The sequence below is a fragment of the Neopsephotus bourkii genome, unplaced genomic scaffold (assembly GCF_033783945.1).
Source record: "Neopsephotus bourkii isolate Nb327-2 ecotype Australia unplaced genomic scaffold, CSIRO-AGI_Nbou_v1 NB_42, whole genome shotgun sequence".
In the NCBI taxonomy this organism is placed as follows: domain Eukaryota; kingdom Metazoa; phylum Chordata; class Aves; order Psittaciformes; family Psittacidae; genus Neopsephotus; species Neopsephotus bourkii.
This window is the reverse complement of record NW_026900559.1, coordinates 1,003,012-1,029,506: the sequence shown is the minus strand read 5'-3', so window position 1 is coordinate 1,029,506 and position 26,495 is coordinate 1,003,012. Positions and strand designations below refer to the sequence as shown.

General features: G+C 40.0%; 1 protein-coding gene across 2 annotated transcripts in view; it reads right to left on the bottom strand.

The window, feature by feature from the left end:
- Positions 1-1,172: 1,172 nt before the first annotated feature.
- Positions 1,173-26,495, bottom strand: part of LRP5 (LDL receptor related protein 5) — a 126,619-nt gene continuing 101,296 nt past the window's right edge. Inside the window, exons 13-23 of one of the 2 annotated variants that reach the window (XM_061346848.1) lie at positions 24,076-24,278; positions 21,539-21,750; positions 19,514-19,704; positions 16,127-16,336; positions 14,739-14,864; positions 11,555-11,791; positions 10,260-10,370; positions 7,169-7,414; positions 4,656-4,795; positions 2,230-2,327; positions 1,173-1,620 (exon numbers count right to left, since the gene is read on the bottom strand). In XM_061346848.1, coding sequence (XP_061202832.1) covers positions 1,359-1,620; positions 2,230-2,327; positions 4,656-4,795; positions 7,169-7,414; positions 10,260-10,370; positions 11,555-11,791; positions 14,739-14,864; positions 16,127-16,336; positions 19,514-19,704; positions 21,539-21,750; positions 24,076-24,278 — 2,036 coding nt within the window. In that variant the 3' untranslated portion in view covers positions 1,173-1,358. The remainder of the gene's footprint in view (positions 1,621-2,229; positions 2,328-4,655; positions 4,796-7,168; positions 7,415-10,259; positions 10,371-11,554; positions 11,792-14,738; positions 14,865-16,126; positions 16,337-19,513; positions 19,705-21,538; positions 21,751-24,075; positions 24,279-26,495) is intronic. The other variant, XM_061346858.1, reaches the window with a different exon arrangement.

The window sequence follows — 26,495 nt, the reverse complement described above, 5'->3', positions numbered from 1 at the left end:
TTGCTGTTCATGATGTCCTGACTGTATTAGAGTTTATTTTCTTTATTTCAAATCAATTAGAAATAAGTATTTGTCTCCTATCCCCCCCCCCCCTTTTTCTATTTCTAAACCTGAACTAATTGTGTGGCTAATTATTATGAGATCTAACTGTTTGAATAGCAGATGTTTTTGCTTTGAGCTATGCAGATGCCATTTTCTATGAATACCAATTAGAAACCAAACAACTTTCCCTATTTAAATGCATGAAAACAACCATACCATTCCTCTTTGTAACATCAGCATTAGAAATGAAATCTGTCTCTGGTCTATCAATGCAAGTGAACATCTCAGAGACCTGTCACATTGAATTAGTGGACTTTTGGAAAAAAGAGAACTTGCCCTGTATTATGAGAAGCAGCTGACTATTAACAGCCTCTTCCCAGACAGTCATCAAAGGAAGGATGACAGAATTTGGTTTCATCAGAATTCAAACAGTGAGTCTGACCAAATAATGCACTTTTTGCAGACATATCTCATAGCTTAAATACCACTTTACTTGCCGCTTCCTCTAACCCACAGGTCAATACGACTGCTTCTGCTACCATTCACCCACTCAAGCGGGGAACTGACTGGTGCTAAACCAAGTTTTTTAAGGCTGGTTATCTTTTTTAGCTTGGATCATTTCCAGAACTAGCCATGTGCAGTGGCACTGGCATGAGGCATGACATGACAGCTTAATTAGGCCTGTGAGCCTAGTTAAGCTGTAAGGTTTGGCCAAAAGAAGTGTTCTTCCAGTTCAATCCTAAGCAAAAGTAGAGGGAGGTTTGAAATCCGGGTCTCAGCATGTGAGTTCTGCTGGGAAGCATTCAGCTCATGCGCAAACAGTGGCATCGAAGGGTTGTGACCATTGCATGTGTTCTCCCAGGGGTGGGAAGGGGTCAGATACTGACAATTTTATTTAAACATGTTTTTCTTCTCTGCAAATAAACTTATACCTTTCTTTAGACTCTTCCACAGGCCACTTTGCTTTCTTGTCTCACATGAATAAAAAGAATTACATACACTTCACATGTAAAAAGGTGACTTAAAAACGCAAAAAGGCTCAACATTCCCTCCCCAAATCCTTTGGAGACCGAGTAGTTTTCATGACATCAAAAAGGCAAATATGGCACAAAAGAATGGAAATTAAGTTAAAAAAAATCAATTTTATAAATATTCTTCCTCTGTACAATTTTTCACAGCCCCATCTCTCCCACCCATTTTTATTCACATTTCTTTTTTTTAAATTCCCACCCCAATTTATTTTTAAATCATAAAATATATATTTTAAATCTGTTCATATTTTAAAATATTTACAGGAAGAGTTCCTTCTGTTGAGGTCATGAGGAGTCTGTACAAGGAGAGGGTGGAGGGGGGTAGAGGTGAAAATAGCTTCGTTCCGTGGCAGGAGACGGAGGGCAACTTTCTTCTGCTGACATGTACTGACTGCGAGGTGTGGGTGGTGGGGGATAAGGGTCTGAGTCTGAATTTAAATCGATATAGTATTTGTTGGCCTTCCATCGACTAGTAGTATAGTCACTGTCACAAACATCTGTGCTGCATGGGGTTGTGGGTGGAGCTATCCCTCGTATAATATATGGCCTGCAGAGAGAAAATAAAACAAACAAAACCCCACATGCATTAGTTGCAATCTAGGGAAAACAAAAAGACAGATTGGAAATGAGTAGCTCTGTGTCCTCAGTCAGGATGCCTGCTCATGAATACTGTTGTGAACCTTAATTCATGTTTTCATAGGAAACCAACAAGAAGTACCTGAACTGTGTTAAATTGGATTGGCACAACTACAACTACCCTCTGCCAGCAGTACGTTTTTCCGGCCCCTGACCAGCCAGGGGAGACCACCAGGACCATTTAGCCCAGTCACTACCAAACAGTGTGACTAATCAGAGACTTTTATGAGGAGCTTGACGAACTGAACAGAAACCACCAATTTTCTCTATACAGGATAGTAATATAACCTACATATATTGCATTATTACTCAGCAACACTGTATTGAAAGGCACTAAATCCTGTCATGTCAGAACAGGAACACAAAGCCAACGTTTAAACTTAAAACTAGCATAACCTCCGTTTAAATGGTCATTTATTAAGAAAGTTGGGGTTTTTTAACAAGGTAAAGTCTGCTTAAGATCCAAAACTAAAGGACAGTTCAATAGAAGATTTATCAAAACTTTTTATAGGAGCTGTACCTGTAAGATCTTGTGGTTGAAGGAATGTTTGAAGAATAAAACATCTCTGCATTATACAGGGAGCGATCGGTAGCTGGGGAAGGAGGTGGGTTCAAGATCTAGGAAAAATAGGAAAAAGTGCAAAAGTTTGGATTAATTCTACAGGTACTTCCTTTGAAAATATTATTTATGCTTTCACCCTGTCACTCATTTTATTTTCCTATCCTTGGTGCTTGGGTGAATTAATGCATTTTTAAAGATCACAGAAGTTCATTATGAGACTTTACTCTGGGCTTGCGTACACTTCAGGCCTTCAAGGTTCTCTCAGTACACGGCATTTTCTTCCTTGCCACATCCATTATTACACTGTAAGGCTGTGGTAAAGCTGGAACTGAGACACAGTTTTGCTGAATCTCAGTGTACTTCGTTAGATCTAAGGACTGGCATCATCCTCAAGGAAACAAAGTCTGTTCCAATCCCAGCCCCTAAACTAACACCCTGGTTAGTAGCAGGATCAGGAGGCCAGGTTCCTTTACCATAACTAATACAATTCCATTCTTGCCTGAATACTTTTCCACTGTGGTTCTGTAAACACATGATTTTGGCACAGTTCACAATGCAAAGAGCCTAAGAGCTAAAAAACAGTTACAGCCTGCCCTAGCCTGTGTGTGCATATACAGAGTTGCTGGTAACCCTCACACTAGGAAGAGTTTGTTGCACTTCAGAATCCTTTAGGATCCTTCCCATAGCAGGAAGCAGAACCTCTGACAGGACCAGCAGGATACTGGCCTAAAAACAAGGAGTGCACTTCGTCTCTTCCAATGTGGAAAATTACAGCATTGCTACTGATGGTTGGGCCTTGCTACTGAAGTGAATATCTTGTACACAGCCTGTCCTGGGCATTCTGCCAAGCCATGGCCTGCCACAGTGACCATGATAGCATCCTTCCTCTGCCTCTGCTCTTCTCTCATTATAGTAACTGTAAAATCACTGGAGTGGAGGTCATTGGTTTGGTCTTCACTGCGCAGTGTCTAGCAAAATGATTCCTGGCTGTTGAGTTGAGCAATCACTATTAATTATAAAGCCATAGAACGGTTTGGGCTGGAAGGGATCTTAAACTTCATCCAGTTCCAACCTCCTGCCACGGGCAGGGACACCTTCCACTAGAGCAGATTCCTCCAAGCCCCATCCAACCTGGCCTTGAACACTGCCAGGGATGGGGCAGCCACAGCTTCTCTGGGCAACCTGTGCCAGAGCCTCACCACCCTCACAGGGAAGAACTTCTGCCTAAGATCTCATCTCAATCTCCCTTCTCTCAGTTTAAAGCCATTCTTCCCTCTGTCAAGATACATTTAAGTATTTTTATATAAATTCAGCTAAGTTTTTCTGTTCATCCTTCTTAGTGTGTCACTGACATATCAACACAGTATTAGCATTAAATTGTTCATCATGTTGAGGGATACTGGTGAAGCATGAGACAGGCTAAATTAGGAGGGCTGCTGACTTCTGAACATCTGCTAGCTGGACTAGCTGCTTGGTAACTTCATTGAGAAGGTAATGCAAGAAATAAGTAACAATTTTACCTTATCAGTAGATAAGCCCACAAGCCTGTCTTTTCTATGATTGCCCTTCTTAAATGGGAGAGATACCCACAAAGTATGTGGGCTCCCAAAAGATCACCTCAATAGCTAGCAGATTGACTCTGCAATCTTGTGTAAACAGAGGAGGGAGTGCATGTTTTGCTTGGAATCACTAAGGAAAAAAACTTACATGACAAAATGCTGGCTAACAGTATGCAATGTTTCTCCTACATATTCTTAAAGAATAACTCCTATTCATGGCTTTGAATTCATTCAGAGAAATGGGGACTAAAATTCTTTCACTTCCAACAACTAAAAGCCAGAAACTGGGCTAAACTACAGCTGAAAAAACCCAAGCAAAGTAATCCCTGCCAGTACAAGTGTTTTCTCCCATGCACACACTTGGTTTTCTCAATCAACAATCGACACTATCTGAACAGCAAGCCAAGCTTATTTCTTATGTGTTTGCATTCCAGTCCTGCTGTGTCTTGTTTGTCTTTTTATTCCATGTGTGCCTGCAGCATTACACAGTGCAAAATGTCACTGGGCCACTGACATCAGAGTTTACAAAGAACAAAGGAGGTGGCATTTCCAAGGGAGTCAAGACATAAGAACAGAAGTGCCCAGGAGTAACCCAGCTGAATACCACTCCAGTAGCAAAACATTTTAGACACCGTATAGCATTGTGTAATCCTCATGGACTACAACAAAGTCCTATCATGGAGTTCAATGGGTGTCAGACTGCGCCTGTAGATCATAAACAGTCATACCTTAGAATAACCATTCTATTTGGTAGCATATAATTTCATCTTCTCTTTTTTTAAAAGTGGGAGGTACTTAATTCAAAGGTATATTTTCAAGACATACCTGTGGGTAGAAAGTGGCTTTAGTGCTGGATGAGCTACTTGAAGAGGCTCCAGTAACATGGTTTCTGTCATATAAGGGGGCACCGCTGCTTCCTCCCATGAGACTCATGGAGCTGATCACGGACTTTCCACAAGAGATGCCTACAGTGAGACAGAGAGGAAAACAAGGTTAGGTAAACCATAATTCCATCTACCAACGCAAAACAGAACAAATCCACAGCTTGGCAAACCCGTGCAATGCTACTGGTTGTCACTTTGGGAACAGTGTTTTATGTAAAAACAAGGAACAACATATTTTGTAAAGAAAACATCTCGCCCCCACACCACTTAATGTCTCACTGCGGCACTGAACTCCTCACAACCTGCTCTCAGCACTCTGCTAGAGAAAGGAATCTCCAGAACAGCTGACCCAAACTTTTCATCCAAATTGTTAATTAAGAAATTTTCCAGTTAAATTCAGGTGTTTGCAAAAAACCATTATACACTGCCCAAGAAAAACAAGCTAGAAAAAACAAGCTACAAAGTTTTCATTTCCATCCAAAGCAAGTTAATTGAAAGTACATGAACAACAGCAAAAAAACCATTATTTTTATTAAAAAAAATCAAATCAAAATCAAAATCACTGCTTAACTGACACCAGCAGTGGCACAAAGAAGGAATCCTGGGTGACAGGAAGAGGGAAGACAACATTCTCTAATCAGTTTTGCCGCAATATACACTTAAATCAGATCATACATTTTGAGCTTCTTCCTGTCAGAGTACTCAGTGCTAATGAAACAGTTTAGTTTGGGAAGGTTTCAGAAAAATTTCAGATGCAGGAAATACTTATTACAAGCAGGGTGGCTCTATTTAAGACCAGCATTCATGACTAACTGTTTTGGAACTGTCGTGGTATGAGGAACCTATGTCTTTTCTTTAGAATGAACAACAATGGTAAAATTTCCAGCTGCTGTAACTTGTCACAGCAATATGGATTAGAAAAAAGATAAGAAATACAAATGAGAATCAAAATGACAGCTTGGTTAACACCTACAGAGGTACAGACAAAACCCAGTGATACCTGCTTTAATTAAAAAAGCTTCAGTGTGAAGTCCAGATTAGAACCCTGCTGCAAAGATTTCACTTGGACTTCTTTCATACTTAAATTTTATTTCCTACCACAAAAACCTGTCAATAACCATAAAAACATACTTTAAGCAGGAATAGCTGACCACAGCCATTAAAGTGTGAGAAAGGCTAAACCTAAGTTACATCTGGCTATCTTCAAAGCCATGGCTAGAAGAAAACAACAATTAGCACGTCTCACAAAGTTGTTTAATATGAAGAAGTGCCACATCTTTTCATTTGTCTTTAAGTTTATCATCCATCTGATTTCAGCTGACATGAAAAGCAGACTCCAAATACTCTTAAGTATGGATTTCCTCTATTGTGACCCTGTCTGGCAGGTTTACAGATGAACATTTACTTTCCAGCTTCCTGAACAGTATGAAGATAAATTCTTTCTTCTCAGGGCTCTATAGTTAAGACTTTGCTATTTCCTCCATGAAAAGTATGTTTTACTTTGCAAAATGATCTGAGGTACACCATTTAAGTGTTTACTTTGATGTCTATTTGAGGTTTCTGGGTTCTTATTTATTAGCTGAATAACCTAAGCTTTTATGTATACTTCAAGTCTTCCTTCGGTCTCAGCATCATAGTTGCATGAACTTCTCCAACAGGACAGTTTGAGTCCTTTGCGAGGTAGAGAAGCTTTGCTGTTTCAGAGATGAAGGACTGAGACAGAGAGAGAATAAATGCTTTGTCCAAAAGCAAACAGGAAAGCAGTCTCAGAGATGGGGTAAAACAAAAGACATGTTTTCATTACACTTCAGGCAATGAGCAGGCAGACTACGATGCCACACCCAGGCTGCTTATGTTCTTCCACTCTGCTGCTGTAGCTTTGGGAAGCTTATCCCGTGCTTTTTTGTATTACAGTAAAGTAAGATGCTTCACTTCTTTCCTCTGCTTCTTTCCACTGTGGAATAACACACCCATCTTGGGCAAACAGGCCAAAATGTGTGAAGAACTTTAATGGACAGGACAGACACAAAGAATAACTCAACAGAACTTTCACCAGAATGCTAAATGGCATTCTAGGAAACAGGAACATGTGCACACAGTTCACTAGTCTTCATAGTATTTTGCGGGCCTTAGGTGTGAAGTACTATGCAAAGCTCAGGCTTTATTACATAAACAAGAATTAGCTATTTAAAGAGCATGTTTTCTCTGGCAAAATACAGTTAATTTTCTATCAAAAAGTTAAACACCTGTGCAGATGCAGTTTAGCATGAAAACTGCTTTTGAAAATATGGCAAGATGTCTACTGAAATGTGTTTTTGCAAATCTGATCCAAATGACAGATTTATACCAAAACCACTGAGCTGATCAACAACATCTAATTTCTGCACTCTAAATAATGTGTGTAACTCCAAATCCAGACAATGTAATGGTACTGATTAGGTGCAAGGTCCTTACCATCCTTACCAGTAAAGGTGCCATGTTGAGAACTTCCTGGAGCAATAAAATTAAGAGGGACGTGAGGGGTGCCACTGACATACTCATGTGGAAAAGGACTATTGGGCCCAGCATAGCGCTGACACACCACTCGCTGGCAAACAAAGTACATTCCTCCCATGACAAAAAGCGACAATATTATACCAATGACAGGACCAATGGCACTACTGTGGGGCTGCGACTCATCTGAGGATGGCTTTGTTTTTTCTGGAAAGAGAGGAGAAAAAAATAAAGAAGGGCATTAAACATGGGGCAATTCATTATGTTGCTGTCCTGGAGCTCGTTACAGCGAGTAAGTCAGCTCAGTCATTCACACAATGTCTTTGGAAGCATCTGCATCAAACTCAGGCATCTATAGCTCCACATATTCTGATACCATGCACAGGACTTCATGCCTCTTCCTCCCCTCCATGTACATCAAGCTGTATTAGCAAGGTACTCTCCTTTGTGTCTAGCAATTCATCTCAGAACAGGATTACTTAGCATCTTGATAAGAACAGTTGAGGAAGTTTTCTTTTCTTCCCCCCACAAAGTCTACAGATTGAGGATATAGGACACTTATAAACATGAAGTCCTTACTCAGAGAGGACTCTGCTCTCTCAAAAGCCATTTGTGCTAGTTTTTGAAAAATTTAAAACCACTAGAAAATAAAAACATTTAAAAAAATCATTAAAAATTTAAAAGGTTTTACCAACAGGAATGCTGCCATATGTATTAAGCAGTGGATGTCTTCCTTGCTAATTAGGGCTTAAAATACTACAGTTTGCCTTACTAAAATATGACTTGCTTTCTAAAATAAACCTTACAAATTGGAAGGAAAACAAAATACAGAATATCTCAAATACTTCCTACTTCTCATTTGTTTGTTCCCTATACAGCCCAATGTTGAACCATAAAAAGTGCTGCAGTATTTGATATGAACTGTTTCCTACCTTCCCTCATTACGGGTAACACATTCAAAATTATTGCTAAATAAACCTGACACCTCTATGTTTTTCATATATGTGACATTCTTCAGTGAAAACCAGTTTTTCCACGATTCACACAACATTTATAGTTCTTTTCTACCTGGGCAAATATACATTTTTATTCATAAAGTGGAAAAATCAAAATAAACTTGGCCAAAGCCTTTCAATTTTACACATTCAGATCACACTATAGACCCTTTCCCCTCTTAATGAAGCTGAAAGAAGTGAAATGGTTCACATTAGATTCAAGCCTTCACTTCATAACATTTTTCTCCAGTGGCTCTGGTTTCATTCCTTTCAGTGGAAAAACAACTGAAATTTGAGAAGGAAGATAAAGGAAATACAAAATTCTAGTGATAAACTCTTTAACAGCGCAGCATCAAGAATTCATTTCTGCTTCACAGTCTTCACACTTATTAGTGCGTGACAGCTTTTATGCCAGCTAAGTCCCTAATTTTCAAATAGATTAGATCAGATATGACACCAGAAAAAAACAAAGCCAAAATTAAAACATTTTCCCAAACTAATTTAAAACACACAGTTCTCATTTTGGTTAAATCTAGATTCACTTGAATGCAAGATCCTTATCTAGAAAGTAGCAATCATTCTTATTCCCTGCTTGAGTTCCTTCCCTCAGTCAAGCAAGAAACCACAGAATGCTCTGTTCCATGAAGAGACTCCAGAGGAGACAGTCTTATGTCTGCATAAAGACACATTTAAATCAGTTAAGACCTAATTGCAGGACTGGACCCTAACTGCAAACAGGAAACAGCTGCATTAACTTGGCAGCACGAAAGTTTGTCAAGTGCACAAAGAAAATAAACTGAAAAAGAAAAAAAGAGGAAGAAGTGGCTTTACATTATCCAGAGAAGCAAGGGAACAGGGTGAGAGCTGAGAGATAAACGGAAGATGTGGGAGAACACTTTTTGTGGCTATTCTTTTAGCCTTTTCTTCTATTCACCACTTCAGTGGGCTCCCATCACCACTTTTGTTTATGAAATACACTTTTCCTTGCTGTACCCTCCATGAGGATGGAAGGAAGAGACAAGGTTACCCAGACCACCTGGTGACCCCTCTTTTCATCAGAGCAGTGGCGCAACTTCTGACAACTGGTGCTTTAAAACATGACAAGACTCTAAGATATTACAAACCCTGCAATTAGCCAAGGCCCTGTAGGCAACATCATTAAGCAAAACCACCCAACACAAGGTATATGTTCAGAATGAATTACCAACAGATCAGCGCATCTATTTGCTTCTTTTCTAAAATGCTATGTTCCAACTGTTCTGCTAAACACCTTGTGAGCTACTAAATGCTCCCTTTATCTGCCCCATTGCCTGAAAACTTCATGCACTAGTCATCCTGATGGTGCAAAAAGAGGGAAACTTCAAGCAGAGCACAGGTAAGTGAATTTTACCATCCACTTCGGACTGCAAAATAACAGATCCTGCTAAGGACTAATACAGCAACAGCCATCAGCATGCCTGTAACTTGCATAAACCTACTGGCACGGGAATGGCAGTTCAAAGTAACATTTTGCCCAGAAAAATCAAGGTCTCTCTCCTTATATCCTTTTCCTATCTATCTGCATTTTAAGAGACCAGCTTGTGGTCTCCTGTGGACTTTTGCTCACTGCATGCTAGTTTCTCCACATAATTATCCCACAGCTTGACCCTGTAATTGCAGTGGATTGGGCTGTGCACTTTTAAAAGCCACCTCAAGCTTAGCAGCAGCTCTGCAAGTACCAAGGTGCTGAGCATAGTAGAATCAGATCCCCTGGGTATAGATCTGAAGGCTCATCTAAAGAAGGCAGCATTGTATCCCATATAGCATTTTGTGCCTAGCTTGAAGTAACACTGGGATTTCAGATCATCTTCACTAATGCTGTATTGCATTTCCTGGAACAACAGCATTACATACTTTATCACATACATATTACATACATACATCTCATACAACTATGAGAATATATGGCCAAGATTCACTGGGCTACCCTGAAAGAATATTACTGTGCAAAGACTGGGGCTCTGCATAGGACATTATGCCTGAACACAGCACTTGAATCTCAAGGAATGACATCTCACCACACATAAGCTCATCAGAACCGTCAATGCAATCTGGAAAGGAGTCACACTGTTGCTTCAGCAGGATGCACTGGCCGCTTGCACATCGGAACTGATTGGGTAGACAAATTGCTGCACAGAAAGAAAGAAAAGATGAAGTACTACTTGCATGGCAGCATTTGAGCAACTTTAGAATATAAAAAGTGAGACATGACGCCGCAGTGTATTTCTGACCAGGTAGGCACCAGAACATCTGCTTCGCTGCTGTGGGTAAAATGCAAGTCTGCATATCTCTTGATGCTTCCTTCTTATTGACACATCCTAGTCAGTGAGGCTAAAATAAAATTCTGATCCCAGTCAGCCATAGGATCTGGGTCCCAAAGAGAAGTGTCAATGGGTGCATTTGCATCATCCTTTAGTTGATGGGAAACCTTGCATATTCTGTATCTAGTATCAAGGCGTAGCTGAAACAGACACTTGACTATGAGCTGGTACCATGGCTTCTTATTGCTGTACAGAATTTCAGGAGCCTATTCAGTAGTGCGGCTCTTGGCCTGTTGAAGCCTCAGGACCATCGGCTTTACCCACTCAGTGACTAAGAACTGCCACTGGACCAGCAGGATAGACATTTGTGAACATTTCAGTGACTAATTCTGTGGATTTGCAATGCCTTCTCTGTAACTTTGAGCCTGGATACCAGAACGCCAGTGCCACCCTTGCCAAGAAGAGGAGGATCAGTCATGTCTAAGTTCCTGTCTGTCTTATGGGAGGTGGTACTTGCTAACTGTACTGCTGCAGTAAAAGTTCCTTGGATGTCATTTCACAGATTTCTCATGGAAAGGTATATCCAGGATTATAATCAGCTTTCCAAGAGTGAACTCTCAGAAAAGCCAATTCAGCCACAGGATTAGGGTGTCCTGTGGCACCTTGCTGTGACCACTGTCCAAAGGTGAAGTGGACACCCAGGAAACAGTGCAAGCTAGAATGATAATGATACAGGGAAAAAAAAGCACGTGTTAAGTTCTGCCAGTTTCTATCCTGTTTTTGTTCAGGATATGTATTAAAGATACTCTCCCCCCAACCTCCCACACACCTGTAGTTACATGGTCAGAAATTTAAGTAGCTACAGAGAAGTTTAATCTGAGCAACAGAATAAGAAAGAGGGAAAGAAAACAGTGGATAGCTTAGTTAAGGCTTATGGTTAAGGCTCTTTTTCACCATTCGAAACTAAAATCCTATACAGACATATGAAGAACACTTAGACTCCCAAATGGATGCTTATGTTAAAACCACAAGTTCAGGAAAATCAATCTTACTATCACAATCTGCTTCATCAGATTTATCTTGGCAGTCAATTTCTCCATTACACCGCAAGTGTGCATCAATGCACTGTCCTTTCTCACACTGGAACTGGGATGCAGAGCATATTGGGCAACTATCTTCATCACTCTGGTCATCACACTCTGGAAATCCATCACATCGCCATGCCATTGGGATACAGTCAATCTCTCCAGTTGCACAGGTAAATTGGTCTGGGGAACAAGTTGGAGGTTCTGAAGAAAGAGAAAACAAATCACATTTGTATATTCAATTTTAGCCCTTACAACAAAACAGCAACGTGACAGACTTTTAAAAGAAAAACACACATCCCTGAACTGAAGTTCTATCACAATATTAAGATTCCAGCAAAGAGGAAAACATGATTTTGCATAGGGGATGAAATTTTGCCAACTTCATATCAAAAACTGGATGCACGCTGGTTGAAGAATCTTGCTGTAGCAGCTGAGCACTGAACTAAGGACAGGAACTACAAATACTTACTTTGGCTCCTACAGTCACCCTTTGGAAGACACTGTCATGCACAAATTCAAATAAATACTCAAACCACAGTCTACACAACTGTAATCCCTGCAAATATATTATCCTGGAACAATTCTTCATAAGAAAACTTGGCACATTGGGTTAATTGAAAATTAATCTACTTAAAACATACAACATCTGCTTCTACAGTATCTGTTTCTCTATTTTTCCAGTGGTTTATCCACAAATTGATGAGTTAGGTATGAAATGAAAAATATGAATGTAGAAAAAGTATCTGTAAAGGCCTGTTAAACATTAAGCTAAGTCCTACTGCTGGAAAGTCCTGGGCTGTAGGTCATTGGAGGTTCAGAAAGTAGTCTGGGGAGCACCACAGCCCTGCCTTGGTCTTACATTCTTTCACTATCGTCAGGGACAGAACTCTGAACTTTTATTGTTTTGCTTGTTGGACCTAAGAAAGCCTGGATTTCCTTAAAATTTGACTTTTCATGGACCCCAAGATCCTGGCATCAATCCACTCCACAAATATACTGTTGCCCAATCACACGCTGTTAGCATTTAGCAGCAGCTACAACCTGATGTAGAGATGCTACAGTTACGCTATAAGAAGACATTCATTGTTGCTTTCTTGTGAATGTGAAAAGACAAAGACAAACCAGATCAAGAATCTATTGCAAAAAATGCTGCTAATTCTTACATACATCGAATTAGCACACACTTTTACACCATTAATATCAACATATAGGCCATTAGCCAACATATAAGAACATTCAGTTACTGGAGTAGCAGTTATTTATGTTGAAAATGAAGGAAGCATCTCAAAACATGGCTGCAGCAACCAGACACATTTCCACTGATTTCAAAAGTTGCTGGGTCAGATCCCTGTGATGTAATTAAACAAGTTAACACAGGCAGTCACTGATCCCCACAGCTGCTGCTGCCAGCGAATGCTCCAAGTAGATGCTTTACCACTTGGATTAACAGGGTACCACATCACACCCTGTCTATGACAACAATATTGAGCAAGGTGGAAGTGTGCTCTGACACTGGATGGCAACAATTCTCTGAAAACCGAATGAGCTTTTATTAACATCCCGGCTCAGCACCGGACATCACAAAGAACCAGCTTAAGGAAAGCTCTGCAGTTGTAACCAATGACAAGACTTTTGTACGAGTATTTTTTTCCGGAAGGTTTAAAAGTGCTGCTGTCCTTCTTTCATTAGGCAGAAATGTTCAAAAATGAGACTCAAGTATAATCAAGAGCTTGAAAAACAGAATGCAAATAAAAATCTGAATGCACTTTGGTTTTGACAATGTTATGATTTTAAAGTTTCTGATTTACAATGATTTGGTGAAGCAATATAAGAATTGCAGCCAGGGACCTGACAGCTGTAGGTAAGACAAAGATGCCAGATACGCATATTAAGATAATTCTTTAATTAAATTCTGGAATGAGTGTGCTGTTTACATAATTCAACAGACAGATTACTACTTCTGCATTTAGAGCCACATTTAGTGTTGCATTATGGTTGCACTTGGCAGGCACAACTTGCATTTAAAAACTTGTCAAGAGCATTCAGGAGAGTACATGGACAAACATTCTCCAGCCAAAACACCTATTAATCTTTTGAAATATTTTATTGTTTTGAAATAATGTGTTGAAATACTGGCTCTTGGCTGCTACTATGGTAGACAGGATCGGTTAAAAAGTTGTTGCAGGCTTCGTGAAGGATTAGAATACAAAAACCAGACACTGATGGAAGCCCCTGGATTCTTTGATTTATAACTGAAGGTAACAAAGGAGGGAGATGTAGGAACCTCACGTTGGCCATGTTACGCAACAACAGTAGAGCAAGAAATACAAGTAGGTTGATTCCCCACACAGATGTAACCACCACCACTCTAAAACCACATAGCCTGTTGTGGTTATGGGAAAGCAAGCAGTTTATAATGGAAATGACTGTCCCTTGAGAGGTCAGAGTTCAGCCAGAAAATGAAATCTACGGCAAAATGAATACATAAAAGAAGTCAAGAGGACAAACGCAGCCAAATAATTTAAGATATGTTGCCTCCCAAAAAGCAGCACTTTTTTTGCTTGTTTTTAATTCCCTCTGCAAGCATAACAACAAATCTCAAAAAACGCAAGAATTGTGAAAGAGCAGTCTGCAGGAAAAGTCTACTATGTGGAAAGAGGAGAGCTACCTTAATTAAATTAATTAAAAAGGATTGCAATGAAGCTTTTGGCCTACATTTTGTAACTAGACAGTACAGTGCTTCACGTTATGGGGCCAAATTCATTTGAGAGACTGGAATATGACACAGTGGGAATCATATGTACATTTACTGCTGCTAGGTCATTACGGGTTGATGCAACATCACCTTGTAAGCTTTTGTTTAAGGCACAAACCTGGCACATCATACAGTTATAAAAATCTCAGTAGAAGATGCAAGTATTTTTGGGTCAAACAAGAATATTCTGCTCACAATCATAAGTCACATATGTCCAAATACTGAAGCAGAAAACAGTTGGCAGAAGAATCAAAGGTCAATTTAACACATGATGCAACATATCATGTGTACAAAAAAAGTCAGTGTGCAATCCACATTTTGGTTTGGAATGCAACCTCAACTCCCAACTTTTTTGATGTAAACTGCTCAACAGTAGAATTAAACATAACTCACCTCCACATGTTAAGAGATTCTGCAGAAGCACAAGGTGCTCGGGGCATGAACATCTTGGAGTCCCATCCCCTTTGGCAATGCAAATGTGTGAGCACCCACCATTGTCACGGGAGCATGGATGCACAGCTGGAGAAACACACAGAAAAGAATATCAGAAAGCATAGAAGAAATAACCAGTCCTAGTTAGGGCAAACTCACCAAACCACTCACAAACCAGTTCTATTTGATTAACCAAGATTTCGCTACAAATTAATGGGAAGATAAATGCAGGATTTTTCAATTCAGTGCTCAAAAGCTGATTTACTACTTCATGAAGACTACATTTCTCCCATTAATAGTGATATGGACACCTTTAAAGGACTCTAAAAAGAATCTGGGAGCTAAGGGGAAAAGGAATGAGAAGGCAGATTTTGGAGGGTCACATTTACAGTGTACCTAGACATCCCACCTGCATTTCTAGGGTAGCCAGGCATTAAGAATGAACACACATCACTGCAGAATCACTGCATCACTCCCAACCCCCAAATCACACATCACTGCCAACCCCCAAATCTTTCAGGAAGTCTTCTTTAATCTTAAAGAGCTCGTAATATCTAGCCCCTCAACTTCCCTGTTACTTGCAAAACTGCAACATAAAAACACACAATTGATATATATTTTTTTAAAGAAGCCATATGGTTGTGTGCTCAAATCACAAAATATGTAAATTCTCTTTTATATTTCTGTTAAGCAGGAGGAGGTGTAGGTTGTCACTTTGAGGAGTGACTACTTTAAGAGGTTTCTATACTCTCCCTCAGGCCACAGAACTTGGACCACCAGTCCAGAAAAAGAAGGTCCTGCATGCGTAACCCATTTCAGAAGGGATGACCTAAAATGGCTCCACCTCTGACGGCAGAGAAATTCTACTTCCACAATAATTCATTGTCGGAGTTTTCTGTACATTCTCCCTCCCTCACTGGAGGCTTTTACATCATTGATTGTGCTGAGTCAAAACACTCATGCTTTACACAGGGGTCTGAAAACCCCGGAGAAAATACAAGTACTATCCTCTTTTCATATGTTTTTCCAAGTGTTATTATTTGGTTGTACTTTAAAAATTAGTAACCATTATTATAAGTCGCTTTTACTGTGAATTCAGTATCATGTAAGCTTCTACAAAGCAGGTAACTAAGTGCCATGAAATCACATTTTCTAGCTGCAGAAACACTCTTCTAGACAAGAAAGAGGAACTTTCTCGTCTGTTTCTCGGATCCCAGCTGGCTGAGTTGAAAGCACTCCATGGCTCACTTTAAGTCCGCTAGGCAATCTTACTACAATATTCAGCTAGATGAGGGCTTTGAGAGACAGTGACCAAGAGTGAGAGATGTCAGATACTGAAATAAACTCACAGAATTCTTCCATATCAAGCTCTTCTACAGCATGAATACCAGTTAGGTGAGCAATTCGGCCTTGAATTCTAGTCCTTTTGTATCCATTTATTTTCTCCACTCTCTCAATCATCTGCTGCTGACGATCAATCCAATACAAGTGATTGCCCAGCACAGTAAGTCCCATTGGCTGAAGGATGTTGGAGTCCTCCAGGGTCACGCGGTTAGCACCTGCGAACAAAACCAATGACTAATTCTATACCAGTTGACTTTGAAATCATTTCATAAAAATCAAGCAGCAACTGCATCAAACCAAACCAAATATAGTTAGCTCTAAGGTATCTGGCTTCATCTGTCTATGCAGACCAAGGCTCTGTTCAGCTTCATCTCAAGTAAATGCAACCAGTTGCTGTGTCATGAGGGCAAGTAGATACAACATGAAACAAGAGCTCATCCTTGCATACACCAGCCAACCATCCAGGATCATGTTGACATCCTGTCATGTGTATCTGCGCACAGTCTCCAAAGCCTGTGTCACTGACAGACTCAGCTCTTGGGTCACAATTTTTACAATGCATTCACACATCAAGCAACAATACACTTTGTTGGAATCTACAACCACGAGAGACATTTAATTATTGCTTTTGTTACGCTCTTGTTACACTTTTTTAGGGTGAACAAAGATTCTGAATTATTCTATCAATTCACAGAAACCATTTTGAGGCTGTGTAATCTTAAGTACACTGGGTACATTTGACTTTAAAAATGAGGTATCAAAACAAAATCATAGCTTGGTGCTTCTTTTGCTTTCACATTTCATTTTGGAATAAAGACCTTATGTCTGCTTGGATTTAAAACAGAAAAGTTTTTAATATCTACACAAAATGAGATTATAGAATCTGAGATATATAATAAAAATGCTATGAGCACTGGATTCAACTGATTTGCTGCATAAATTACATAGAACTCAGCCAAACATAAGAATGTAACATTTATTTCAATTACAGATTCTATTAGTTTTGCACATAAAATTACCATCTGCAATGACTCTGGCTGTTACGACAAACAGCATGCATTCAAATCAGATGTAGTTACAGAGACTTGCGGTTGGGGTTTTAGTTCTTTACCCCTGAATTTCTTTTGTTTCCAAACCAATGCGGTTTTCAGGAGGTAGCCAAGGCACCAGTGGATTTTACTTGTAAAGAGTAGAGCAACAGATGTACCCGCACTAGTGTCACTAAATGGGCACTAAACCTGACCATTAGCACTACTCTCCAGCAGTGCAGATCCTCAGATGTCCTTTGTCTTCTCCTAAGCAGGTCTTAATATGCAGAAACACTAGGAAACCTTTTGACAGGAGGTTCTCAAAGAACAAATCACAGGGCACTTGCTTATTTGTCCTGCAACCTGCTGAGCAACCTTAACTCCTATGAACTTCAGTGTCATTGGGTTTTCAAAGATGACTGTCCTTTTGTGAGACTAAGCAAATGGGACACATTGACTCAAAATTTTCAGCTGCATGGAAGATACAACAAAAATAGGAAAGTTTCATTTCAGCTGAATATAAAGAAAACTCCTGTCTTCATCAATTTTTTAAGTGCTAAATTGCTCATCCATTTAGAAATAAAAGGCAAGCTGGTTTCCTGTAGGATATCCTGAAGGCAGCCTGCAATTGTGAATACATGAGGCATCAGGAGACACTTGCAATCTAGCAGCCCTGCTAGAATCCTAACCTCTTTGAACAACCTACCAAATCCAGGCCTAAACCAGGCTTATGGGGTTTTTATTTTGGGCAAGTAGGTCAAGCATCATCTATTTTTCTCTCTTATATGTAAAATACTGAACACTGGTGACTTGGAAAGCTGTGAAGGCAGCAATGGAAAAGGTGGTTAATCTATACTATAGTTACATTGGATATCACCTTGATTAAATGACAGTTCAAACTATTAATGAATAATTTTAAAAGGGTACCTATGGCACTGGATGACAGCACTAAATTGCTCTTTGGAAGAGTGATCAAAATGAAAAAAACTCGATCTAAATAAAAAAAGGGCTATTTTCAACAGTTATGGTTAGAAACAAAGATGATAAAACATGTTGCAGGTAAGGAAGTGCTGAATTTCCATAGTAATTAAGTACTTTGATTCCTAGATGAAACAGATGTGTAGTTTTTCAAGATAGAAATCAATAGTTAAATGTAAACAACATTAAGCTGGAAGGACACACAATTTCTCTATTTAAAAACTAATTGAAAACAAAGCATGTTCTCATCGCAGGAATTTTGTATCTTTTCCAATCACTTCAACAATAATATAAAATACCACTTTTTAATTGCCTGGTGTAGCAGACAAGTTATTTGTGAATGTTTTATGAATGTCTAAAACACATCAATAACTCTAACTGAAAAATCCAAGAAACTCATAAAGAAAACTGTTAGACAGGTTTATGGTTCTTTCAACCCTCTCTGAAAGTTAAACATTGCACATCTGTGGTTACTTCATGATTTAGCAGTATGCAGTTAAGCAGTATATAGTGTAAGCTTCAGAATCCTCCATAAGAATGTCCTCTCACCAAGCCTATGAGGGAATAAGTTGTCCAAACCAGTCTAATTGGCATAAAAACCATTATACACAATTTTGGTCAAATTTATTCAGCAGCCTCAGATTACACTGAAATCATTTTGCTCATGTATTCCCATTTTAAGTGCTTTTCTCAGAAAATACTTTTCAGAGGAACTAATTAAAGCCAACAAAATTTTGGCTGCCAAATTGCTTCTGAAGCTGTGATGCAAGTCCCCAAAATAGCTTAAAATAAAAATATGCTGTTAACTCATTAAAAAAAATCAACAGTTCAGTGACTCACATTACAGAGAGCTCAGCTGGATCAAATACAACCATGGCTTTCTGGCTACATAATGCATATTCTCTAGTTAATAAATATTGTTTTTCTTCTAAACCTATAGCTTTCCCCTGCATTTGTCTTACTTATAGGGTTTGATTCTTTAGCTGTGGCCTGATCAAATAAATGTGCACTAAAACCTTGGGTTCAATACTAACCAGAGAAAGCTTAGCTTTCCCTGTAAAAAGACCCAAAGAATTGTATTAAAATATGTATTTAGTATGCAAACATATGGTTATATGGAGTTTTAATTCCATGAAAAGGAATAATGTGCACAAAGGAAGCTGCAACCACAGGCTACAACTACCAGCATGTGATGGCCTAACTGCCATTTATTCGTATGTCAGTTTACCCAAGTCCTGTTGTCAGGTCTTACTCATTCGAGACTTAGATCTAAAATAACAATCAACAGACTCCCCTGCATTTTATGCTGTACTATGCAAGGACACAGTCCATCATTTTTGTACATACACATGCTTTGTTCCAAATGTTTAACTGTGTATCACATACCTGACAAGTCACAGCTTTCGATGCGCTTCAGATCTGCATCCACCCAGAAAAGCTTTCCAAGTTTGTTGTCAATCACCAGTGCTACTGGTCGAATTAGCCCAGTTGTAAAAAGTACTTCTCTCTCTGTGCCATCAAGGGCTGCACGCTCAATCTTGGGAGCTCGCTCTTGCATGTTGGTGAAGTACATGTACCTGAGTACAAAGATATCAGAAGCTTCAGAAAGGAGGAAACTCACCTTTGCACACAGGTTCTGCATGTAAGTGGGAAAGGCAACTGTGGTGACCATTGCTCCCAGCCACAAAGATCCAGATCTGTCAGCTGCAGAACCCTAAATATTTGCTAACTGGCATATTGAGGTAGCCTGAAATTAATAGCATTTGTCCTTAATACAGGCCATAAAATGCCTCAGCACTCAGCACTGCTGTGCTGGCAGCACTGTTGAGGTGAGGGCTGTAATTGACTTGCACAGACTTTCTTCAACCATCCTTGGGTAAAGTTGATCCCATCCATGAATCAAAGCCCAGAAGCTGTTTCTGACAAAAAAAAACCAAAGCCATTAGCCATCACCTCCTCTCCTTCTGGGTTGCTTTTCTGCTCAGCAAGTACAAGTTCCTTCCAAACTTGAGAGGAACAAAGACTCCAGAAGGAAAAAGAGCTCATGATGACATGTCCTGATGTCTTAGTACCATCAGTTATTTTCAACGGCCTAAAGCCAATTCAGCTGCAAACAGAAAGTCTCTGCTTGCCCCATGCATAGGGAAAAAAGGGCTTACGCACCCACACGGCAAACTAAGAACTCCCTCAGGAAAAAGTCAGTGATTTTTTCAGTGGTGGATAACATGGGCATGCTCCCTAATACAGGGGTGTGCATTGCTGCATAGCCTTTCATGTCAGCATCAGGAGGAGAGGCAGCAGTCGGAGCGTGCAGCCAAGGGAGAGGTGAAGGGCAGTATTCCTGGCACTAAGGCAGAAGTAGTCCAGAATGCAGAGCTGACTAGAAAATATGAGAGTTTTGGAGGTCAACAAACTCAAACTTCTGTTTTAATAGAGAAAGCAGATCAGCTTTTGCAAATACAAATGGAAAACTTTTATAAATATGAACAAAGATGTCCAAGTGACTTAAGTACCAATAAGATTGGAATCTTTCCTCTAATCCTCCACTCCCCACACCAGTTTTTGAATTGTGCAGACTACACTGAGTATTGTATAAAATACCAACCCTCGACAGTCTCTGGGTGCCTCTGTATCCACGAAGTTACAAACCATTCATACAACATATTTTAAGCACATGGTAAGTAGTAAATTGGGATTTAAGCATCTATCTTATTAAAGAGAACAGTAAAGGACACTCTTTGACCTCTGAGAATGAAGCTACTAACCACCTGAAGCAGAGGTGAGGGTGTGCTGAATCTAGCCAAAACTGCTTTGTATTTTCTACCTGTGAGAAATCACTTTAGTGTATCTTACCTGTTTTATTTCATTTCAGACAGTTTTGAGATACACATCAAGGCAGAACTAACTTAAAAGCAGACAGAACACAGGGGTTGGTTGGTTTGTTTCTTTGATTTTATACTATTAGATTAGATCATGAGAGACCCTTTTATTTTTTTCCTGAAAGCATTTGTTTTATGATGCTCGAGCATTTATAAGCCAGATCCCCAGCTGATACAACAGTGTAAATTTTCTTGCTTGTTCTATTAGGTGGCCGGATTGTACACAGCAAACAGGATAAGGTGGTTTTACTTTGCTTTCCCCAGCTGAGTTATTTCTTCTCCTCACTATAACCAACCACATGGCTCTGTGGACATCTAAGCATACCAGAGTAGGCAGGAAGGAGAGAACAGGAAGAGAAACCTGGATACCTTTAAAAGCCAGAATTGGACAAGCAGTCAACTGACATCCTGAACAGTAAAATATGCAAAAAGTCTCCTTTTCAAAATATACAGATGCAACACAAGATTCACACACACAGCTGGCAAACATCCCAAGAATGGGATGTGTGTACAAGGTACAGAGGAATCTCACCCTCGTTCTGCATTTACTACAATGGCCCTGGGCTTGTCATGATCCCCGCGCAGCACCATTCCAATTGACTCGCCGTTCAGCCTGTGGACATTGACTGAATTGGTGGCCTCGCAGGTCCAGTACAAGGTATGACTGTATATATCAATGCTAAGGTCGTGTGGCTGTTTCTCTGGGTTCTGGCTTTGGTTTGGAGTACTCATGACAGTGAAAGGCTGCAAGACAACATGTGGGGAACAATTTCCATTAAATATTGTGATTATTGACTGAAGAACACTGATAGCACAGAAAGCATGGTTTACCTACCTACCTACAACAACAAGGAAACAACAAATACAAGAAATGTAATAAAGCTTAATAACAGTAACAAAAAAAAGATTTGATTCAAACTGTGGATTAAAGGAAAAACATCTGGAGAAAATCCACAAGATTATGCAAAACTCCCCAGAAAGCAGTTGTGGGGCCTCCTGTAAGTAGAATTAATTAGCAGGAAATGGAAGAAAACAATACTGAATGTTTATGCATGGAACAAACTTGAATGGAACAATGCACGAAACAAGGCAGCCATCTGGCCAGACCTGTACTGTTATACAGTCAACTGAACAAATCTCTAACTTTTGTGAAAGTCTCCTTACTTTATTATTTATAGTGTTGTAGATACTGATTTTCTTTAAGTCCTGGCTTCTCTTAAAAACTAAGATCTTGTAATGGAATTTGGTTCTGTTTGCTTGCTTATATGTTAAATGGCTACAGCTCTGTTTCACACCCATACTAGCAACTATCTTGCTTTTACCCTCACAGTCTTTATGACAGACCTTACAAAACTTGACATTGCCAAGTTCCTGGAAACATTACCCTCAACCCCTTCCAGCATACTATTTACTACACTTTTAACTCTATGTTGAATACTAGACTTCAAAACTATTTCTGTGAAAAGCACTAGAGCATATAGAAACATCCCTAAAGGCAAATAATCTTTCCATTGTTTCTTTAACATTACACAGGCTCCACTAGCGTACAGCCAATCCCAGTGCCCTTGGGATAGCACTACTGCTGGCACGACTCCCAGCATCAAAGTCGCCTTCAAAGGTGACTGCTTCTGGTGACATGATGATGGTGAGGGGGCAGTGGTGGCTTCCTTAAGTTTCCTAATGCAGTGCTCCCAGTCCAAACATAGAAACAGTATCAGGGAAAGTTCATATGGGTCAAGAAAGCTGGAGACACCATTCTATGCTCAACTTAAGTCAAATGAATTACAGAACACAGCATTACTTGTGAAAGTTGTATTTCAGCAACTTGATTTTAAGCCACTAAGTTCTGCATAGTGACATACAGGCTTTTTTGTTTTTATATAAAGCTTTATCTCTATTTTGTCTTGACAGTGCGACTAAAAAGAAATGATTCCTTTCCAAAGTCAAGGGTAACATTTCTCAGGTATGAAGTTCGTATGCACTGTCTGCAAACAGCACAATTTAGCAAAATTAAGTAAAAATAATTAGTGAAAATTGGAAAGCCAGAATTTGCAGGGGTTCTACATCTTCAAAGCTGTGTGACCAAGGTAAAGGAAAACACAGAGCAAATGAATCTCTATTGCAATTTGCACCTAGCAAATACCAAAGAGAAGCTATACGACAACAATTAGCACCTAGCATAATCCCAAAAAGCAAGAGCAAAACTTCTTCAAAATTCATCCACAACCCAGCTAGCTGCCCATCCCAACATACCTCCTTCCAACCCTAAAAGAAATGGCCAAAAAATAAAATTTCCTTTAAAGGAAACTGTTTAACGGTTTAAACCGTTTAAACCTCTGAGTCCCTAAATGCACGACTCAGATATAACTGCCCAAGAATGAGGAAAATATAAGTTGCCCACTGTCCATTTCCTCTCACATTCTTACTCAAACCATATTTAGAGTGTCCCTTGATCTGGGAGCTGTATGTTAACACATAACACTGCCTAGAAGAAGCGTACACTTCTTCTCACTGTTGTGTGAATAACTAGCGCAAAAAGAATACTGTTCCCAACAGATTTAAAACAACTAAGCATGTAGATAAGCCTATACCTGTCTGTCATGGCAATCAACTCTGCATTCAGTCAGGGTTTAACTACAGCTTGGATAGCTGAGAGTTTTCAGTTTGAGAGAGCTTTACAACAATGGCAATATTATCATACAATTGGCATGCACAATATTAATTTTTAGAATACAGTTTATCTGTGCTGAGTGTAAAGCACAGTATATAAACTCAGTATACTCAGTCTGCCTTACTTCAGTGCTCAGCCTTTATTAAAGATTGTAATTCAAGGCTTAAAGTTCCAGATACACACAATGTACTACATTGTATTACACATCTTTGTGTATAAATTAAAATCATTACCCTAAAAGCCCTCAGTAATTTTCACACATAAATAGCATACGCATAAGAAAGTGCTAGCAAGAGTGAAGTTTAAATCCATGATTCCTTGGTGCAGGAGATGGAAAGGGATAGTCAAGCATAAAGCACACAAAAAGACCCGCACAGAGCTACACCATGTAAACTTGCCTGAGTGCCATCATCTTTGGCTCTTTTTATAATATTCTGACGTCCATCCACCCAGTAGATAAATTTATCTAAGGGATCATAATCAATAGCCTTAACATTCCTTAGACCATGCATAGGCAGTATGATATCTGGACTTTGCTGATCATCTGGTATCATCCGGCTGATTGCAGATTTCTGGCTAAACAACAGGAAGCTGGCAGGGGCTAAAACAAGCCAAAACAGAATGCATAAGAAAATGCAACTCACATGGTCAAAAATACATCCACACAGAAAGCAATATTCCAAACAAAATTCCAGAAAGGCAATTACATTCACAATGAAAATGAAGATAACTCATAATGGAAGATTTTTGCTACGAAATTGAAAATGTTTCTTTGTGTACTTCTGCAGGGTAAATGTGCATATCCTCACCCAGAAGGTATTTCCTTTCCGTATTATAAGTACGTGCCCCATATGGAATTTAGACACCAGTGACAATGGGCAATACAGAGTCAAAGGTTTTTCTGTATCATCATAGAATCATTTAGATTAGAAAAGACCACCCGCTAACACAGTACTGCCAACTCCACCACTAAACCATGTCCCTAAGTGCCATATCTACATGTCTTTTAAATACCTCCAGGGATGGTGACTCCACCACTTCCCTGGGCATCCTGTTCTGATGCTTGACAATGGTTTCAGTGAAGAAATTGTTCCTAATATCCAATCTAAACCTCTCCCGGTGCAAGCTGAGGCCATTTCCTCTTGTGTTCTATCATTTATTACTTGTGAAATGAGACTGAAACCCACCTTGCTCCACCTTCCTTTCAGGTAGTTGTAGGGAGCAATAAGGTCCCCCTTGACACTCCTAGACTTGCTCTCTAGACCCTTCGCCAGCTTTGGTGCCCTTCTCTGCACCCGCTCCAGCATCTCAATGTCCTTCTTATAGCGAGGGGCCCAGAACTCAACAGAGAACTCGAGGTGCAGCCTCACGGGTGCCCAGTACAGGGGGATGATCACTGCCCTGGCCCTGCTGGCCCTGCTATTTGTGACACAAGCCAGGAGCCGTTGGCTGCCTGGGCACAAGCTGGGTCATGTTCAGCACTGTCAATCAGCACCCCCAGGTCCTTCTCCATGAGCACCTTTCCAGTCACTCTTCCCCAAGCCTGGAGCATTGCAAGGGGTTGTTGTGACCCAAGTGCAGGCACTGAGCCTTGTTGAACCTCATACCACTGGTCACAGCTCACAGATCCAGCCTGTGCAGATCCCTCTGCAGAGCCTTCCTAGCCTCCAGCAGATCAACACTCCCACCCAACTTGGTGTGGTCTGCAAACTGAGGATGCGCTGGATCCCCTCAGCCAGATTATTGCTATAGATACCAAACAGAACTGGCCCCAGTACTAAGCCCTGAGAAGCACCACTTGTGACCAGCTGCCAGCTGGATTTAACTCCATTCACCACCACTCTTTGGGACTGGCCACCCAGCAAGTTTTTTACCCAGTGAACAGTACATCTGTCCAAGCCATGAGCAGTCAATTTCTCCAGGGAATGCTGTGGGAGATGGTGTCAAGAGCTTTACTAAAGTCCAGGTTTACAGCACCCACGGCCTTTCCCTTGTCCACTAAGTGGGTCATCTTGTCATAGAAGGAGATAGGTTAGTCAAGCAGGACCTGTCTTTTGTAGACCCACTGTTTCATCCATCTAAAATGTCCTTATATGCTACTGTGCCAGGATGCCCGAAGGTTTGTTGGTTTATTTTAAGTCTATGGTGTATTTTATATTTATCTGCTATTTTCACTAGAAGCTTAAATTCTTACTGGACAACTAGTGAACTGGCAGGCTCATAACATCTATCACACACAGAGGGAAAACAAACTTCTATGGATTTCAAGTGCATGTGCATATTGCGCAGACTACTTAGGAGGCTGTTTTACTGGATGTTATTTTTGATGATTTTATTAAACACAGAAGAGAAAAAGACTTTTTTTTTTTTTGTTTGTTTAGAATTTCTGTTCCACCCACCTACACACTTAGGTAGGGACCAGGAAAGCTTCAATCACTCTGCTGAATCACCTAGAAAGCACTTCTATTAAAATAAGTAAGGCCAGACTTGACAGTGCTGTTATTTCTGAGACCTGAAATACAAATCTTCAGCCCTAATTCATGTCAGAAAAATGGACATAAAACTCCCTACCATGTTCTCATATTTAAAGGAGAACTTTTAAAATCATACAATCATAGGATCACAGAACAGTTTGGGTTAGAAAGGACCTTAGGATCATCTACTTCCAATCCCTCTGCCACAGGAAGGAATACGTCACACTAGATCATATCGCCCAAGGCTCTGTCCAACCTGGCCTTGAACACTGCCAGGGATGGAGCACTTACCACTTCTTTAGGCAACCTGTTCCAGTGCCTCACCACACTCACAGTAAAGAACT